This window comes from Cuculus canorus, chromosome 12 (genome assembly GCF_017976375.1).
Source record: "Cuculus canorus isolate bCucCan1 chromosome 12, bCucCan1.pri, whole genome shotgun sequence".
NCBI lineage: Eukaryota > Metazoa > Chordata > Aves > Cuculiformes > Cuculidae > Cuculus > Cuculus canorus.
Window position 1 is genome coordinate 16,335,055 of NC_071412.1, and position 15,887 is coordinate 16,350,941.

General features: G+C 52.4%; 1 protein-coding gene across 1 annotated transcript; it reads right to left on the reverse strand.

Annotated features, from left to right (window-relative positions):
* Positions 1-2,272: 2,272 nt before the first annotated feature.
* HEXA (hexosaminidase subunit alpha) lies at positions 2,273-12,537 on the reverse strand. Its single transcript, XM_054077969.1, has 14 exons — positions 12,269-12,537; positions 8,501-8,599; positions 8,083-8,148; positions 7,877-7,923; positions 7,451-7,561; positions 6,558-6,659; positions 6,327-6,459; positions 5,456-5,636; positions 5,068-5,154; positions 4,567-4,639; positions 3,990-4,170; positions 3,556-3,646; positions 3,037-3,141; positions 2,273-2,547 (listed from the first exon to the last, which is right to left on the reverse strand). Exons 1-14 carry the CDS (start codon positions 12,492-12,494, stop codon positions 2,484-2,486), a joined length of 1,566 nt encoding a protein of 521 aa, XP_053933944.1. The 5' UTR covers positions 12,495-12,537; the 3' UTR covers positions 2,273-2,483.
* Between the last annotated feature and the right edge of the window lie 3,350 nt (positions 12,538-15,887).

Below are 15,887 nucleotides of genomic sequence, written 5' to 3' on the forward strand. Positions count from 1 at the left end.
TGCTGACAGGGATCCCAGCCTTTGGGAGGGGGAAAATGCTGCCAAGCTGTCCCCAGGATGGCAGGGATGCTGGTGCAGAGCAGCTGGGAACTGGGAGCGTGTGGCGATATTGAACCCAGATCAAAAACACCAAACGTTAGTGGAAGGTGCCGGGTTTTGGAGACCCTCTGAGCCTGCCCTGGTGGTGCTGGAGCATCCCAGGCCCTGCAGGCAGGCACACCAGGCCGTGGGCATAAGGGAACCCAGTGTGATGGTGTGGGAGAGGCAGGATGAAGGCAGGGAGCTGGATGGTGCTGAGAAAAGCCCCTCAGCACGCACGGTGCAGTGTCCAGGGAGCAAAGCAGCCTCCTTAGGAGCAGAGGATCCCACCCAGAAGCAGAGGATCGCTTCGAGGAGCAGACCACCCTCCCTGGGGACAGATGACCCTGCCTGGGCAGGCTCTTCCCAGCCTGCCCAGCAGCAGCTCTACGCAGCAACAAATGTACCAGGCAAGGAATCACTTTATGCCACTTTAGGGGAAAAAAAACCCATTTTTTCAAAAAGAAGGGAATAACCACTCCCTTCCCCTGTGCCTGCCACCCCTCAGAGCCTAAAGCGCTGCCTCCCAGCAGCCAACTGTGGAATCCAGGCCCATCCTTCCTGCCCTGGCCTGGCTGCAGGAAGAGCCAGGCAGAAATGGTCACACAGAGGTGCCTGGGTCTCAAGCACTGGAGGCCACCAGCCTGGACCAGAAGGTAAAGCTTCTGCTCCACAGAGGCATTTGTGCTGTTGAGCAATGCTTCCCAAAACTGACCCAAAAAGAAGTCCTGGGGACACTCAGGTCAGAGCGAGAGGAGATGTCCTCATGGACAAAAAGCTTCTGCAGATCAGCATCATGCCAGGTCTGGTAGGGAGGAAGGAGTGCAGATTCCAGCAGCCTTTCAGAGTTCTTCAAGACCTGACAGCACCCCACAGCCCAGCAGAAGGGAAGCAGACATTATTATTTAGCTCCTTTGGGTTATTCCGTTGAAGAGAATCACAGGGAGGCAGGCAAAGCTCCCTCTGCTCAGCCGTAATATTTACAACAGGACAATATTTACAACTAAAACTACAGAGAACAGGGGCACAAGTTTCCCATGCAGACCTGAAAGAAACAGAAGGGCATCATCCAGCAGGAAACAGGGCAGAGGAAGGCAGCCCCTCAAGTCCCACCAAGTAGCAGGTGAAAACATATCTCCACTCCCCCAAATCTGGCTGAACCTCTCCGCTTTGGTGTGCCTTCACAACCTTTTAACCACCCCCCTTAAGGCTTATCACTGCATCCCTTTCACAGAAGGGCACGGAAATGCAAGATTGGACAGTTTCTGAATATTTTTAATTCAAAGTTCATTCCATATTTTTAATTTGAAGTTCAACAGTAAAAGGTTTTGAGCCATAACTGCAGACCTCACTCATTTAAGACCCTCGACACACATGCACCAGTCGCATCAGCCAGGGTTTCTCCCTGGGGTGCCTCCATTCCAGCTGGACAAGGTTTCCAGTGCAGCAACCCCAGCCATCAAAGGACAAGAACCACAACTGTCCCAGCTCTGCAGGACAGCAGCACTACCAGTCTCTTCTCCAAGGAAATACCATCCAAATCAAATCCCTCTGGACGCAGCTGAGCTCCTCAGCCCACGGATGAGAGCAGGATGGAGGATAGACCAGGTGGCCAAACTCTGCACAGAGGTGACAGCTGATTGAAGAGTTGAGTTGTGACTCCCTAACACCCACATGCTGCTCAGCTTGGTGGGTTTGAAGCATCTTTGGAGAGGCTTCAGGGTGTCTTCTTCCCAGAAGCCAGAGGAAGAAGAAGCCTGTGGCCACAGACAGGTTTCTAGGCAGAGATGGTGGCAAGCCTCCTACGTGGACACAGGCAGAAAGAGAAGAGACAGAGACAAGGATAGGACCACCACGACGCTGACTGCTGGTGCATGGGAAGCCATAGAACAAGCCTGAGGTCACAACACATTAACGTCCTGGCACAAGCAGTGCACTGCCAGGTATGGTCAGTGGGAGGTCAGGGTGGAAAAACTTGGGGAGCCCACACCTCTTAATCACCCTCTATGATAGCAGCAGAGGGGAACACACAGTTTATCCGGCTGAGCAGGCACCTAGCCAGCTCTGGAGCTATTGGGATAAGACAGTACTAGATGTTCATCCACCAGCACCTCTAGAGCAACCCCTACCCATCTCCTGCTAACAATAACCCTCGCACAGTCTCCCAAGCCCCAGCTGAGCATGAAAATTCACCTTTTTCCTCTTTGTGGTCATTTATTTATAGATTTAAAGAAATAAAAATAGAAAAAGAGGCAAAGAGTGCACAAGGGAAAAAAAGTTTCACCACAACAAAGCACAAGCAGAAGGTGGAGGTGGGAAGCGGTCCCTCTGCTGAGCCAGCAGCTTTTGAGAGGGGGATCGTTCCTCCTGTGTGCACAGTGACCGAGGTCAGCAGGACTCTCCCTTCAAAATCCGCCAAATTCATTTTCACAGTATCCTACATAGAGAGGCTGCGCCTGGATGCCACGCCTGGAAGGAGAGCGGAGAGCTGGCATTACACACGGAGCACCGGCAGAGCCCACTGCCGGGTTCAGAGGAGCACAGGCTGGCCATCGGTGCCCCATTTCAGGTATGGAGAGAGCTGGTTTTATCCTGCGCTTATAGACTTGGCTTTTAGCTCCTGTGTGGCAGCACAGGGTAAGGGCAGGTTTGCTGGGGATGCTGGTACTGCAGGAGGGGTGGCAATAGCTGACAGGTCCCCCTTCCTCAGCACAAAACCATCTCCTCGACAGCCACCAGCCCACGCTGGCAGCAGGGGCTCTCTTCCAGCACTGCACAAAGACTCTGCCCACGCACAGGCAGAAAAGCTCAGGACTCTCCCTAGCAAGCAGGGTTATTTTGCACCAGCGGAAGCCCTCTTCACCCTCGCTGCCCTCCCAGGACTGAGCCCCAGAGAGGGTGGCATTTGTGCTGTCTTCGAGCACAAGCCAGCCTCTAGCTGTGAGGAAGGAGGGTTACCCAAGAAGCTTGCAGCGGAAGTCAGCCAGCCGCACGTAGGCATCTTGCAGGTCCCTGACGGTTGCATTACTCCACAGCCTCTCGGCTACAGCCCCAGCTCTCGGCCTTGGAAGAACGAAGGAGAGAGGCAAACAGTTCAGGGAGGAGGTTGAAAGCTTCCTGCACAAAGCCCTGAGCTCCTAAACATTTTCCTGACCAACACCCTTCAGGACACAAAAGCACGTGGCTTCTGTATATCAAAAGATCCACTCTTAGACGCATCAGGATGTATTGGCGTGACAGGACAGAGACCAGTGTTAAACTCTTACTGGTTGCAGTAGCAGCTGTACAGGAGCATGCTACAACCTTAAAACCCCTCATCGAGCCTCTGTGAAACTCTTAATGGCACAGAGGGACAAAGACAGGCACCACGTGCAGACCAAATTCGCAGTGTTTGGCACATGTCACTCTGTGATGAAGGCAAGGGGCCTAAGCCCTGCCCCACACGACTCAAGCTCACTTCCCCACAGTTTCTCTTACCAGAGCCTGGGTGCCAGGTTAGTGACATCCACATATTCACCCCACATGCACGCCTCTCCGCCAACCACCAGATCCTTCTGCTCAGGGCTGCCTGCAGAGGACACAGCATCCAGCTGAGGGGCTGTTGTAGGGTAATATGGTGACTTATCACCCATGGTGACTTATCTGCCCACAGAGGTGCCTGCAACAGCACTGAGAGGCTCACTATGGAGGCAGTAAGTTACCCTTCTGGAAGCCCATGCTTCAAATCCTGGGCTGGGGGAGAGGGGAGTTATTTTCTGTGAGTAGCAATGGAACGGGACATCACATAGGAAACAAAGACATGGTCACTCAAGCACTCAGCAGCGAGAACCAATTAGCAAGACAGCCAGCATTGGCCCTACCTCCAAGTGGCAGGTCAGCTGCCACATGGGAAGAAGACACAAGGAACACACCTTTGAAATTCAAGGGCTCCACCTGGTAGGCTGCCATCCAGTCCTGCCCATAGGAGATGCGGTTGAGGTACCAGGGAGCAGAGAGCAGAGCTCGGTAGCCAGCCTTGGTGACATTTGCCATCTCCTCCATGTATGGCGTGGGGTTCTCCTTCCACACGTGGATGATGGTGTCTGGCCTCACCTGAAGAGCACATATGAACTCTGTGCATGGGATGAGTGTGGGAACATGAGCACCACCTCCCCTTGCAAGCCGAGCATCCTGACCCATCCACGGCTCTGAACACCCGCAAAGGGAAAGTGAGGCAGACTTCGGCTTGACATTTGAGCCACTTCCCATCTGGTTTGCAGAAGCAACAGAAGGAGGGACAAGCCCATTTACAGAGTGTCCTGGACAAGGTTAAAACCTGCCTCTTGCAGGTGCATACAAAAGAACCTGGAGGGAAGAGGCAGTTGACAGCAGCTTGACAAAGCCACGATGAGGGCTTTGTCACCAGCAGCACCACCTCATCCCGTAACAGAACACACCCTACCCACCCCAGCACAGGCAACTGCAGCAGGGAAAGCAAGCAGCTCTCACCTTCACTTCGTTGTCAAACACCTCCTGCCACACAATATAACCTTTGCTGAGGGAAGAGATGATGTCCAGAAGCCTGGAGTGGAAAGAACACAGATTTTTTGGGTCATCTCAATTAAAGTCCCCTCTATTTGCTGGTTGCATGCAGACAGCAGCAGTGCTGGTATTCCCAACACCCACAGCGGGATGTGAAAGTTACTTCTGAAGGAGAAGGGAGAAAGCACAGCCCTTTATGAGGCCTATTTCTCCTTATCCCCAGCCTTTCTTTGGTCAATCTCCCAATAAAACGTAGATAGGCTACTGCTGTTTTGCGGAATCAAACCCTATAACCTAAAATAAGTTATAAAGCAACCCTGCCGTCTGCTTTCGCTCATCAATTCCTTTAGGGTGAGAGAGGCAAGCCCAAACAGGCATGCTCCTGAAAAAGAGATCTGGTCTCCCCGAGACAGCAGAATACATTTATATTGGTCACATATTGCAGGCCCAAGGTGCAGCCATCCCTACCTCTGGATGTAGAACGACTCTAATTTTTTGTAATCATCACCAAAGCCCATCTCCTCCATGAAGGCATTGATTTTTGGATTGGATTTCCTGTGTACCAAAGAAAAGAGAATATAAGGACTGTAATTCAGGCTCTGGAGTAAGGCAGAGATACGTCCAAGTCCTTCCCGCATCCGTTCAAGGCTAGACCAGGCATTCCAAGAGCTATAGCTGCACCAGCAGCTTCCCAAAACCAGCATCACCACGAGCACTGAAACCGCAGGCACCAACACACAAAGTGTGGGGGAAGAGCACACCAAACATCTGCATATCATAACCAAAAAGCAATGGGCTGGGACTTCAGTCCCAGATACTTCCCTCCAATCCCCATCAAGACTGATCTCAGACTCACCAGCACCTGAAGTCCACCTCATCACCACCAAGGTGAAGAAAGAAGTCTGGGAACACAGTGCTGACCTCTTTAAACAAACTGGTCACGAACTGGTAGGTGCTGTTAAGGATGGGGTTGATGGGCCCATAGGTCCCAGAGGGCTCCTTGCCCGAATAGCAGGGAGTCAGGAGGCCTGGAGCACCTGGGTCACAACAAATACAGGACAGGGAGGAGGGGATCGAGCACGACCGTATCACCCTATATAACCTGCTGGATCCTCCTCAGAACAGCCCAGGGTTTGCCAGGAGACAAAGGACCCAGGCATGACGCAGAAGGCATAAATTCAGCAGCAGAAAAACGTTCTCTGGCTCAGGAAGCCTGGCTTGTGGGGAAGGATCCATGCACAGGGTGTATTCCAGTGCAGGCCATGGAAGAGAGGCAAGGGAAGAAGAGAGAAAGACAAGGCAATGTTTTCCTCAGGCTTCTTGCACTTCCATACGTGAATAGGAGGCACTTGCAGTCCTTGGAGCAGACTGTGTGCCAGGACTGGGGCCCAGCTGAGCAAAGTGAAAAAGCTTGGTCAGCTGTACGCACAGTTAAACCCCAGATCCTTGCAATACCCATGATGTCGGTTCTGGCAGAGCAGACATCCCTTCCTCCCACAAAAAAAGAATCACCCAAGAAGAGACAGAAATATTTTTCCCTTGGACTTTGTCCCAGAAGTTGGGCCACAGAGCCCACCCTAGACAATGATTTGCTCTCTATCAAAGCCAGCCCGTGGGACAGGGCTGCCCACACACAGCTTTTGGGGTCCAGGTTGCAGATCCCCTTCCTTCCCCTAGTACAACTACAGTGCTCCTGACAGAAGCGGCAGGCAGGGGCCGTTCCTCACCTGGACCCCAGGACAGGGTGTGCCCGGGAGTGTCGAACTCTGCGATGACTCGGATGCCACGCAGCCGGGCATACTCAATCACTGTCTGCACGTCACTAGCTGTGTACACGTGGGTCATGGCATTGAAGGCTCCCTAAGGGAACACTGGAAATCTCAGCGCCTTGCTCAGGAGCCAAGGGAAGGATCTGCTTGCCATGGGCTGGGCGCTGCACAGCAATCGGGGTGGGTTACCTGCTTGCTGAGCTCGGGGAAAGTTGAGCTCTCGTAGGGGAAAGACGGGTCATCCACAATGTGCCAATGAAACACATTGAACTTGTTGTAAGCCATGACGTCCTGGGAAGGAATAGGAACAAAGGTGAGTGTGACTCGTCTCTTCTGAAAGGTCACCCAGTTCGCCACAAAGAAGACAAGGGCCCTGTGCCCAAAAGGACAAGGCAGCGTCCCCAAACACTGCCCAGGATCCAAAAGGGATTCAGACAAATCTCTTTAAACATACCAGCACCAAAAAGAGCTGTAGGGGGTCAACAGTTCTTCTGCTCACAATAAAGTCCCTGTACTATCTATGATTGAGCCAACGTTGAGACCTGGAAATTTAATTCTGTTTGGGATGAACATAGAGCCACCACCCACCTCTCACTAATGTGCCTAGGAAGGAGTCAGTGTTTCCCGTTGCCTCATAAACAACCCAGCCTCGGAAAATAAGCTGGACTGCAGGAACACAAGATACTTCAGGGTTTTCTTCCTTCTCCCACTTTCAAAGGAAGCTGAGAAATGACCCAAATGAGGCAGCTGAGTTATACTGGGAGCAAACACAGCCACGGGCACTGGGAAGGACCTACAGCGCAGAAGCATTTTTCCATGTGGCACATCTATATATAAAGACCTGAGGCTATCCTGTTCCAGCCTGGTGTTTCACCTAGGGACAAGCAAGCTGGCTTTCTTCAAAAAGCCTAGGTCTGACAAGCTCTTCCTTGACGAGATGCAGATACAGAGCTCCACACAGCTCCTAGGATCTTCGGAAAGGAGCAGACGCCCAAGAAGCCCTCCAGGCTACCCAGAAAATGCTGTCACAGAAGAAGGGACACACAACTAAAACACTTATTTTCCCAGCACCAGTGTCCTACCAGAGTTTCCAGAATGGCTCTCAGAGGCAGGTAGTGACGAGAGGTGTCCAGCAGCAGTCCTCGGTGAGGGAAGCGGGGAAAGTCCACAATTTCTGTCTCGTTGATGTAGTACTGCACATAGGGAGCACAAAGAAGTAGTGAGCAGGGCTCCAGGAAACACAGCAATTAGCTGGAGAGAATCAGGGTCACCTTTCTTCCCAGGGCCAGTGGGACAAGGATGGTTAGCATCCAAGCTAGCCAGAAAGAGCTGCGATACTTCACTGACTCAGAAGGCAGGGACCTGACTGGATTCATGAACCTCTACTTGGCCCTCGGCGAGGCTGTGTGCACTGCTCGTATCCCCCTTATCCAAGCACTCCAGCAACCCTCAGCCTGACCCCATTAGCAAAAGCTGACCGGCCCCCAGGAGACACAGCTAGAACTCACCGTGCCGTTCTCGTCTCTCCCAACGAGCTGGCTGAACGTCTCCAGGCCTGCAGGAAAACCACATGCAGCCATATTCTCAGCACAGATTCCCCCAAAGGAATAGAGCACAATTAACAAATAAGTTTATGGAAAGAGTGAGGCAGAGAGACATTCCCATAGGCCCGCAGCAGGGACAGTGGGAATGCCCCACAGAAAGCAGACCTCACCTCTGAGAGCTCCCCAGACTGTATCCGCAGAGAGCAGCAAGGAGCCTTCTGAGATAGACAGCTTATCTGAAACACAGCATCAGAGCGGCCAGTGCTGGCATTAAGTCCCACATGCCACCACATGCTGCTACAGCCCAGAACAGCACCAGACAGAGATCTTGATACAGGACTGCACCCTGGGACCCCAGAGAACCCAGTTTGGGTTTCTTTTTTTTTGTTTTAAACCTCTCCCACTGCTTTGTCAGCACCTTCAGGTAAGTCTCTCCCTCTCTGCCCCAGTCTCTCAATAATACTGTGAGGATTGCTGCCTCCCTAATGTTGGGGCGAGGGCTGCACAGTGCTATCTCAAATGACAGGCACAGAAACAGCTATACTTTCACTCAAGTCACTCCTTCCCACTTCCAATCCCAACACTTACAGCTCTCCTTGGAGTCAAGGCTGGGAAGCCCATCGCAGCCCGGTGTCGCAACGAAAACATCGAGCTGAGTGCAGGGAATTCCCCAGGGCGGCTCATTCTCTGCAAAGGACACAGACAGCAGACATGAACCCTACTCTGGCTCTTTTTCTTGCTCCCCATCTGCTGCCCTCCTCCCAGCCCAGCTCACGATGAAGGTGCAGGAGTACACGGACTCTTAACACACATGGCAGAAACAGGCCCCTCCTCCTTCACCAGAGAGCAGGCCCAGGGGTGCTCAGCAGGCGCTTCTTTCAACACAGGCAACCAGAAGCACATGAGCGGATCACAGCCTTCAGCTCAGAGAAGGTCTACTGGTGAGGAAGGCCCCAAGGAACGCTTGCCAGTGGAAGCTTATAGGAGCACAAAAAGGAGGAGAGACATCAGTGTGGTCTAGCAGCAGCCCACAAAGCTCTCTGGACACCAGCTCCTGCTCTAAGCAACGGCCACAACTACTCAAATCTTCTCCCGGGGGTGAAGAGCTTCACGCTTTCAAACTCTGCCAGCATTGGGAAAAAGCACAAACTCAAGAGCTCTGCTACCCTACCCACACTTCTTAGAAAGGGAAATAAAGCCCTGTAAAAAAGGGTGGAGTATGAATCCAAGCACACTGGAGAGCTGGGGTGAGTTAGAGGCCACTGAAAGGTCTCACACAGCACAGAAGGCTCCTGAACAACTTCACCTTCTGCACATTAGGTCCCAGGTGCAGCAGCTGGAAAAATAAACCCAGCCACGTTCAGATCCCAAGAAGGAGCTCTGGCCACACTATCTGAAAAAGCACTTCCAAGGATGCATAGCCCTGAGTCCTCACTGGAGTCACACCCTCAACTCCAAAGGGAGGCATTCAGCCTTCACTAAGATGGAGTGGTCTCCTCACAGCAGTCTCTGGCCAGGAGGAGAGTGGGTTAGCTGGGTGAGAACCTGCTAATCGCAGACAAGGTCCATGCCTACAATCCCACAGCGCTCCTACAAACAGCGCAATATGGTCATTTGAAAAACAAAACACTTGGCTTTGAGGGAATCTGGCCAGATGTCAGCCCCAAGCAGACTTGGAGACTGTGGCTCAACACTGTCAAGGTGAAATGCTGAATCCGTGCTCCTAAGCTCGCAGGAGCCAGGAAGCCCAAATTTCACCATGAAGGAATCGCGAAACCTCCACAGAGAGAAGGAAAACAGCTCTATGACCGCCCTCAGTTTTGAGCTTTCCTCTTGGTTACAGACGAGCTGGTAGCCAAGGCAACCTCGCAGATGTGTGAGCTGGCACACCAGCACGGCAAGACCCACTCCCTCTGCTCAGCAAGGCGGCAGCTCCCCAGGGACAGCAACTCTCAAGCCTGAGGACACAGGAAACACTTGTTCTATTGAGAAGCCTCAATAGAATTGGTCCCACCACTACATACCACGTTCAAAACCTCACAGGGCAGCATCACCAAACCCAAATGCGACTTTCTTGGCCAAAGAGCAGGCACGCACCATCATTGCACCTAGAAGGCGAGATAGATGGGTGCAACACGTATCAGTGACCCACCAACCACAAAGGCCAAAGCTCATGGTTCTAAAGAGTGCTGTGAAAGCGCATGTCAAGTTAATTACGGTCACAAACTGGGAAACAAGGACACTAGCACATTAGCAGCAATAAGACGTCAAGGACGGGATGACAGGCACCTGGCCTGAGCTCCACACATGGTCCCGGGTCTCTCCCAAACTTCCTTCAGAGCTAAGGACAAGAAACAAGGAAGAACAAGGGAAATCCCAATTAGACATAGGAAAAAAATATATTCTCAACTTCTAGGGCAGTCAAGCTCCACAGCAAGGTCTCAGTTCTCCATCCCTGGAAAGAACTGCAATTTGAGACGGACACAGCCCTGAGAAGCTTGACCCAACTGCAAAGTTGGCCCCAGCTCCAGGTTAGCTCTATGCTGAGCAGGGGCTCAAAGATCCCCCCGTGTCCCTCCTAACAAACCGGTCTCTGTTTTCATGCTTGAAGTTGAGGATGAATACAGAGTTCAGAGATAATCATACTTGCTTGTTAAACTGACCCAGCAGTTTTCTCAAACAGACAGAAAACAGCTTCTGAATTCTCTTCTCTGTTACTAGCAACTATTTCCTAGTTGCTCCAAGTGATTTCACGATCACATTTTCCACACAAGAGGAACAGGAAAACATGAATAATTATATCAGGTGTTTAAGTTGAGATCCTAGCAGTAAAAAAAGAAACAAGAGGAACCTTCTCAGCTCCCAAATAAAAATTTATTTCTATTGCTACTTACCAGAGTTGAAGAAATAAGACAAACAACTCTTATGAGTGTTCAAAACTTCCCTTTATCAAAGCACAGTGCTCTCAAGACAAAGCAAAGCAGCTTCCAATGCCGTCACCTTTCACTTTGATCAGCAGCAGCAGAGCTCACACTGACATTTCAAACACTCACAAGCAGAGTTACCAGCTCTTCTTGATGAATGAAGCTTTTCATATTTCCCAGAAACAACCCCTCAGGCTGCTGCAGAACCTTGCAGGCACTGAGCATCCATGTGTTCCGGCTCCCCAGCTTGCGTATGCCTCTGAACACAGCCAGGGAATTTCCTGCGTTTCATCCCAGACATGCAACAGGGGCTTCCATGAACAAGTCCAGCACTAGAGACCTTTACAACCTGTCTCAAATCAAGCACAGGCTCTCAAAGCATTTGTCTTTCCTCACCTTACCCTACAATTTCACGTTGAATCCAAGAGCTACTACCTCTCTTGGCCAGAAAAGCCACACTGCCTTGGGATGCTTAGCAGCTCACCTTAGGAAAAAAGGACAGCAAGAATGTGATGACACCAATATGTATTTGCTAGAAACACACATGAAGCATCAGGAGTATTTCCTCCAGGTAAAGCTTCACCTGGACACCAAGAGCTGCTAGAAACAGGAACAGCAGAGACTTGTGAAAAAGTAGGAGCAATTGCAACACTGTCAGCAGCTCTCCCTGCAGTCACAAGAAAAGGAAGCAAAACAAAACGCTGGGGAGCTGAAACACAGTCTGGAAGAGATAAAAATTTAAACAGAAAGAGCAAACTCTTGATAGCAAGAGCTTAACTCCTTGCACAAAACGCAAGACAACTTGTGCTCAATGGGCCATGGGGTTAGATTTTATTTCAAGGTGTGTGTGCCACGGGCGCTGCCTTCCAGATCCAGACACGAGAGACTGAGACCACACCACCACCACCCCTCGCCACCAGCCCATGCTGGACTGAGGAAGCAAGGGGGTTAAAAATCATTGAATCATTGTGGTTGGAAAAGACCTCTAAGCCCATCCACTCCAACTGTCAGCCCAACACAACCGTGTCTACTAAAACATGTCCTGAAGGGCCACACCTACACGTTTTTAAATCTCTCCAAGGATGGAGACTCCACCACTGCCCTGGGCAGCCTCTGCCAGTGCTCCACCGCTCTGTCAGTGAAAAAAATTTTCCTGATGTCCAACCTAAACCTCTCCTGGTGCAACTTGAGGCCGTTTCCTCTTGTCCCATCACTTGTCACTTGGGAGAAGAGCCCAGCACCCACCTCGCTACAACCTCCCCTCGGGAGCTGCAGGGAGCCATGAAGCCCCTCTCACCCCAGGACCTGCACGAGCCCTGCAGTCCTCCCTCTCCCCCAGACCCCTCAGCCGGTCCCTCCCCGCTCCGGTTCCCGTCCCTCGGGCAGGGCGGCGATTCTACGCTCGCTGGGGCCGCCCTCGGCCCCGCCTCACCGTCGGGGCGGGCGGCGAAGAGCAGCGCTCGGTACCGCTGGAACGCGGCGTCCAGCACGGCGCAGCCCGGCCCCACCGCCGAACCCGAGGCGAACGCGAAGCGGAAGCGGCCGGGAGGGAGCGGGCAGCGGCGGCCACCGGGCGGGGAGCGCTGCGACTGCGGCTGAGGCCACACGGCGCCCGCCGGTGCCAGGCACAGCAGCCATAGCGGCCACAGCGCCGCCATGTCGAGCCCCGCGGCTGGGGGGGACGGGGAGGGACCGCCGCGAAATGGCAGCCGCGAGGGGCGGGGCCTAAGGGGTGGGCGGGGCCTCCAGCGACCAGAGCCGGGGGCGGGGCCTACGGGACGGGAGGTGTGGCTTCGGGAACCATCCAACCAGTTTCTTACCCACGTTACCGTCCCCCCATCAAATCCATATCTGTTCAATTTAGAGAGAAGGATGTTGTGTGGGACTGTGTCAAAGGCTTTAACAGCCTTTGACTGTGATGGCTGATGCGAGGGCTGGGGCTTGATTTAGCAAGTCTACCAACACTCCCCCACAACGCTAAGGCAAGAGTAACTGATATCATCTGCCTGGGCTTCTGCACCCTGGAGGGACGAGATGCATCCAGAGGAACCTGGACAAGCTGGAGAGCTGGGACCACGCAAATCTCATGAGGTTCAACAAGGCTGAGTGCAAGGTCCTGTTGCTGGGCCAGGGCAATCCCAAACATAGACACGGAGGCTGGGCAGAGAATGGTTTGCGAGCAGCCCTGAGGAGAAGGACCTGGGGGCACTGGTGGATGAGAAGCTCAACTTGAGCCAACAACGTGCATTTGCAGCTGTAAACCGTGACGGCAGCCAAGAAAGCCAAGTGTATCCTGGGCTGCATCCAAAGCAGTGGGACCAGCAGGGCGAGGGAGGGGATTCTGCCCCTCTGCTCTGCTCTGGAGAGACCTCACCTGGAGTCTTGCATTCTGTTCTGTAGTCCTCAGCACAGGAAGGAGATGGATCTGTTGCAGCAAGTCCGGAGGAGGCCACGAAGATGATCCGAGGCCTGGAGCACCCCTGTTATGAGGACAGGCTGAGAGAGTTTAGGTTGTTCAGCCTTGAGAAGAGAAGGGTCCAGAGAGATCGTAGAGCAGCTTCCAGTACTGAAAGGGGCTGCAGGACAGCTGGGGAGAGGTTCTTCATCAGGAAGTGCAGGGATGGGTTGAGGATGAACAGTTTTAGGCTGAGCGAGGGGAGATTGAGATAAGATCTTAGGAAGAAATGTTTTCCTTTGAGGGTGGGGAGGCCCTCACCCAGGTTTCCCAGAAAAGTGGTGGCTGCCCCATCCTTGGAGATGTTCAAGGCCAGGCTGGTTGGGGCTCTGAGCAACCCGATCGATCTCCAGCCCCCCCGCCCATGGTAGGAGGGTTGGAACTGGATTGGCTTTAGGGTCCCTTGTAACCGAAACCATTCCATGGTTCTATGATTCAAAGCCCATCTGACCCGCACCGCTTTCCAGCTCAGTGGCTGAACATGTGCACGATGTGCGTCTACCTTGGGGTTTGGCATCTGTTATTGGTACCACACATTTTTGTGAATAATGCTGGGTGTAAATCAGCCCTTGCACAGCTTTCTGTGTATACTGTATAGGTGGCAGGTGAAATATTGGTTGGATTGTGAAAAAAAGGGCTTTTCTCCATGATGAACCCTCACGCTGAAGCATTGCAGAGATGCTCGCTGCACAGAATTTGGCTTTTGCAAGGAAACCCTCAGCCTCAGATGAACTCTTCTATTTTTCCTCCTCCCTCCCAGCTCTGCGTTCCTCAGCAATCCCCAAGTCAAATAAGGACACTTAATCCCAGGTCTTACCCATCTAATTGCCAGCACAGCTCCATCAGCTTCTACACAGGAACCAGCTCCATCAAATTATTAAAGAGCTGTAGTCCCAGCCCTCCCGAGCAAGAGCTGAAGCCACTAGAAAACTCCAACCTACTGGGAGTGCTGAAAGGCGAGCCACAGGCGTGGGGAGCAAGCAGGAAATTAAACAAATGCCATGGGAGAAAGCACAACAAGGGCGATGGCTGCATCACACTAACTCAAGATCAAAAAACCACTTTGCATGAGCAAGACACAACCATGGAAAGGGTTTTTTTTGGGGCATTTAAGGGATTGTCCCACAAGCAAGTAGCACAAGGAGAGCCCAGGGCAGCTGGAAAAACTCCTTTTGCAGAAAATCTCTCAAGGAGCTTGCTGGGGACCGATGGTGAAAGTAGAAGAGCTGGGAGGACATGGGGGAGTTTCAGTGGACTTGGGAAAGATGGGTTCAGAGGGATGGAAAAAGGAGTTTGCCAGGGGTGAGGGAGCCTGTGTGGGGCCAGTGGAGATATTGAGGGTGTCACAGAGGTAGAGAAGTCATAGGAACTCTGCGCAGCAGGAGAGTATCACAGTTAGGTTTGTGACTAAATGGGATTGTAGGAATTTCATGAGATTAGTGAAAACAGGTAGGGGATCTCGGGTGGGGGAAGGCAGAGAGAGGGCTAAGAACCACACATAGATGGGGGAGCTGGCCTCCATCGGGAATGGTGCCAGAGAGAGCCAGCTAAGTATTGCCATGAGCTTAACACCTCCACAGTGCTGCAGCCTTCTTTCACAACCCTGTGGAGCAGCCCAGACCACCCATCCACGTAAGGGAAGGTGAGCTAGGACGTAGGGTGGGCACAACATGGGCCAGGAAACAACCTTACCAGCTGGGTGCAGCCCTGCAGCCAGGCAAGCAGAGCATGGTGGTGGCAGCAGTGGGGCCTGCCAACAGTCCAGGTGTCACCAGACAAAAACAGGGCACCAACATAAGTCCAAGATCAATCTGGGAAAGCCTAGGAGCAGATACACCTTCAGGAAAGCTCAGGAAAAAAGCAGCTGCCCACGCCTCAACTTAAATTGAGCTCCTGGAGCAATGGGTCATGGATGGAGGTCCGAAGTGAGGCTGATTGGAGCAATTAAAGCCTGTTGGTGTCTACAGGTTCCTGGCAATTCTCACTTGTCCCTTGTTTTCTCTACGGAGAGATGGCAGAACCCCAGCTGAGCACAACAGCAGATGCAAGGCTGCTGCCTCATGATTCTCCTGACCCCAGTGCCATTGCTCAAGGATGTTGGCCCTTCACTGTCTCCATTCGCATCACACAGCAAGAAGGGACATAAAGAATGCCTCTGTTCTGTATTCCAGCCTGCATCAGATCTCTGGGAAAACGGCTTGTCTCATTCCTTGTGCTCAAGTTTCCCTCTGCTTGTGTCAAGGCTGACGCTGCTCTACATGAAGCCTCCATGGCCTTAAGCAGGGTTTGTTGCTTTTCTTGGTGCAAATCTCCTAAGTGTCAGCCACTGTCACTGCATTTCTGACAGCATCGCTTGATTCTATATCTCTGGACTTCTCCTCAATTAGCTTCACAGTATTAAAATGGCAGAGGAAGGAAAAAAAAAAGAGATAGTTCGTTGCCGTGTTGCGTCAGGCACTGTCAGCAGCATCGGCAGGGCTGCACTTCCCAGCGCCTGAGACGGAAATGCAAAGTGCCCTGACCTGAAGCGAATCCTTATTTCAGTCTGGGGAAGGTGGCGTGTTGGCTACACTCACGGAAAGCATTGTGTTCATAG